Here is a 3023-nt window from a genome sequence, read left to right as displayed (position 1 = left end):
CTGTGGTTAGTTGTTCACATGCTAATGCTCTCAGGAGGCTATCACAAAGAGATCCTCCACCAAGATGTCCACTGTCAAAAATTATGTTAGTTATTTGTAGCTAATCATATTCTAGCCTCGTATCTCTTTTATACCCATCCCAAACAGCATGTTAGATTTTCCTGTTCTAAAAAGGGACAAGACAACCTTGACTGATGCCCCATTTATTATTCAGATAAAAGGAAGAATAACAGAGAGGAAAACCTGGTACTCGGGAGCTGAAAATTAATAATCATCTCAGAGGAGCAAGCCACACTTGGCAATAATATGCATATCTTTGGCATTAAACTTTTTCTCAATGCAATGTTCACAGTATTTTCATCTCTAGGTGTTGCTGTCCACCAGCAACATTTAAAAGGTTAGGATTACCTGGAATACGGAGTTAGAAGGAAATAGGAGGAAATAAAAAGAGATAGGAGAAGGCAGGGTGGCCAAAATTATACCTACCCATGAGGAAGATACCTTAAAACATTAGACAGGAGCCTTTATCACTCAGCCATCTTGAACCTTTAATCCTAATCCTTTGTTCCCCCAGCAGATACAATAGGTGAGGCAAAACCATACCCCAAGTACTTCAGTAATGAAGACCCAATCAACGTTTCCTTATTCTATAGCAGGCGGAATTTCCAATGTGACTGGAGCCAGTAATGAGGCGTGGAAAATAGCAGGAGGTGGGCAGAGAGGTGTGGTTAAGAGAGGCAGGCTTCAAATCAGGATGGTAACATCTAGGGAGAATATTATGCATTTTTGAAGTTTCTGTTATTGTTTCTAGTGAACCTGAGGGGATTCATAAGACTTCTCATGATGTCTGTTATGATTCCCACTTAGTGCTTTTGAAGAACTAATTGCATATTTTATTAAATAGCTAAATAGTTTTTTATAATTGAGCAATGACAAGGAAGCCCCTCTTCAGTAAATTTGTTGAGCATTCACTGAGTATCTACCACATTTAGTAATGACTAGAAAGATATCCGTATGGAGCAAGCATGTTTACAACCAAAACTTGCTATTAGCCAGTGTCCATAATAATTTTTAAGCTATTAGAGTGATCATAAATTTTTCCTAATAAATCTTGTTTTTAATTCAACATAGAGTTTTACTGTCATTACCTTGGGTGAGACTCCTGTAAGTAGTGTAAGGTTTCAGTCGTGTTCCATGTAGTTGATATGGCCATGGGGAGATATGAACAATAAGAGATAAATTATAGAACATGTGGCCACATGTGGTAAGTGTTCTTTGAGAAGGAAAGGATGGCAAGAAGAGAGCATTGATATTATAAGGATTCAGTGGTAACTTGGGATTTTAATAGGAGTGGGTGCGAGAGGCCCAATTAAGGGAGTGGCAAGTGAGTCCCATTTTGGTAGAACTCAGAAAATATCACCAGGAGATGACAGCGTGACTTCACTCAGCAGCTCTGACGCCCTGCCCAAGACCTTACCAACAGCAAGCCAGTCAACATGCCCACAAGGAAGGGGGAGGGGTTGTGAAGACCACTCTTAGCAGAGGAGCTATTGACAGGGGATGGCTGCCGAGGGGAGGAGCAGTCGGATCTCTTCAGTGGTGTGGCTCCTGGTACATTGTCCATGTTTCAGAGGCTGGCCCAGTACCTCATCGTGTATGGGTATCAAGCACTAACTGAACTCAATAAGTTAAAAATAAAAGACATAAAATAGGGAAGGGGCCTGGTGATGTAGGCATGGAGGAGTTGGGATTAGTGGGGAGAGGGTATGATTAAAATACATTGTAAAAATATACGTAACTTTCAAAGAATAAAAATGTCTTTAAAAGTAAAAATGAAGAGCTAGAGAGATAGTTCAGAATTGAAGATCACTTGATGTTCTTCTGGAACACACCAGGGTGCTCACAACTGTAATTCTGGCTCCAAAATATCCAGGAGATCTGATGCCTCTGGCTTTCAGGGTGCTGGACTGATTTGCACATAGTTCCCCACAAGCACCTCACACATAATTTAAAAATAATAAAAATGAATGAAATATGTGAAAATCAGTGTAGCTCCAATGTTAAGGACCAAGGCTGATGCCCTGCAGGTTTTCCTTTTTTTTGGACAGACATTAAATAACTCATTTGTCTTGTTTGGGATAATCTGTATGTGAATGCATAGGTTCCTCATGTAGATTGTGTCTTGGAATACTTTGTGTGTTCAGGTGTTACATATGCAGAATACATATTTCACCATGTTGAATGGCACTCAGTTTGGGACTCTGAGACTTTTTTTTGAAGGTCATGGTGTGAGTGAGCAATTACATTGGCCATCAGAGCTAGGAGTTCCTACTGTGGAGCGTGTCTATGGAGACACACAGGCATGATGCCACTCTTAGTTGCTCAGCGGTAAGGTTCCATTGGTGAGTGTGTAGACACCCAGTTGGAGAAATGTTACTGTGTCTGGAAACACTTACATTCTCCTGGCTCCACGAGGTGAGTATGGTTTCCAGTCTGGATGATGCTGCGTTGGGCCATGACCTAAAATGGAAAGGATTTTCCAAGCTTACATCTATGTTTTACAAGGCTTTGTTCTAATGGTGCTAGAAGAAATAGGTGAATCTATTGTATTCCAGGCTGTAATACCCAGCATAGAACCCAATGTGTCAGGAGAGACATGATCAGGAGAGGAAAAAATTGTTTTGTTTCAATTAGGAGCCAGAACTCACCAGGTAGTAGAAAACGAGCTCTCTCTGTACTCCCAAGACCTTCCCCTTCAGAATAAAATGTGCCTGAATTGTGTGAATCTGGTTGCAGTGTAAGATGCTGCTCGTCTCAGTCTCAAAGTAGATATAGCTCTTGCTGAGGGAGTAAACAGCATAGGCCACATGGTTTGCCTCTGCATGTGTTTCCTCCATACAAAAGGAATGGGAACATGAATTTTCTTCCTTGTGGTAGACCTGGGGAAACAACAAAATACTGTGCAGGCAGAATCTCTCTTCTGTAATGAATCAGAGGATTTTCCCTTCTTTTTTTTTTTTTTT

The 3023-nt window shown here is 40.8% G+C and overlaps 1 protein-coding gene across 1 annotated transcript in view; it reads right to left on the bottom strand.

Annotated features, from left to right (window-relative positions):
- LOC116097624 (murinoglobulin-1-like) overlaps nt 1-3023 on the bottom strand; it is a 53703-nt gene that overhangs the window by 23407 nt on the left and 27273 nt on the right. The window contains exons 8-9 of the mRNA XM_031380290.1: nt 2709-2939; nt 2457-2520 (exon numbers count right to left, since the gene is read on the bottom strand). Coding sequence (XP_031236150.1) covers nt 2457-2520; nt 2709-2939 — 295 coding nt within the window. The remainder of the gene's footprint in view (nt 1-2456; nt 2521-2708; nt 2940-3023) is intronic.

Source organism: Mastomys coucha, unplaced genomic scaffold, assembly GCF_008632895.1.
Source record: "Mastomys coucha isolate ucsf_1 unplaced genomic scaffold, UCSF_Mcou_1 pScaffold19, whole genome shotgun sequence".
NCBI classification, from domain to species: domain Eukaryota; kingdom Metazoa; phylum Chordata; class Mammalia; order Rodentia; family Muridae; genus Mastomys; species Mastomys coucha.
Note: the sequence above shows the minus strand (reverse complement) of the source record. Positions and strands in the feature narration are given on the sequence as shown.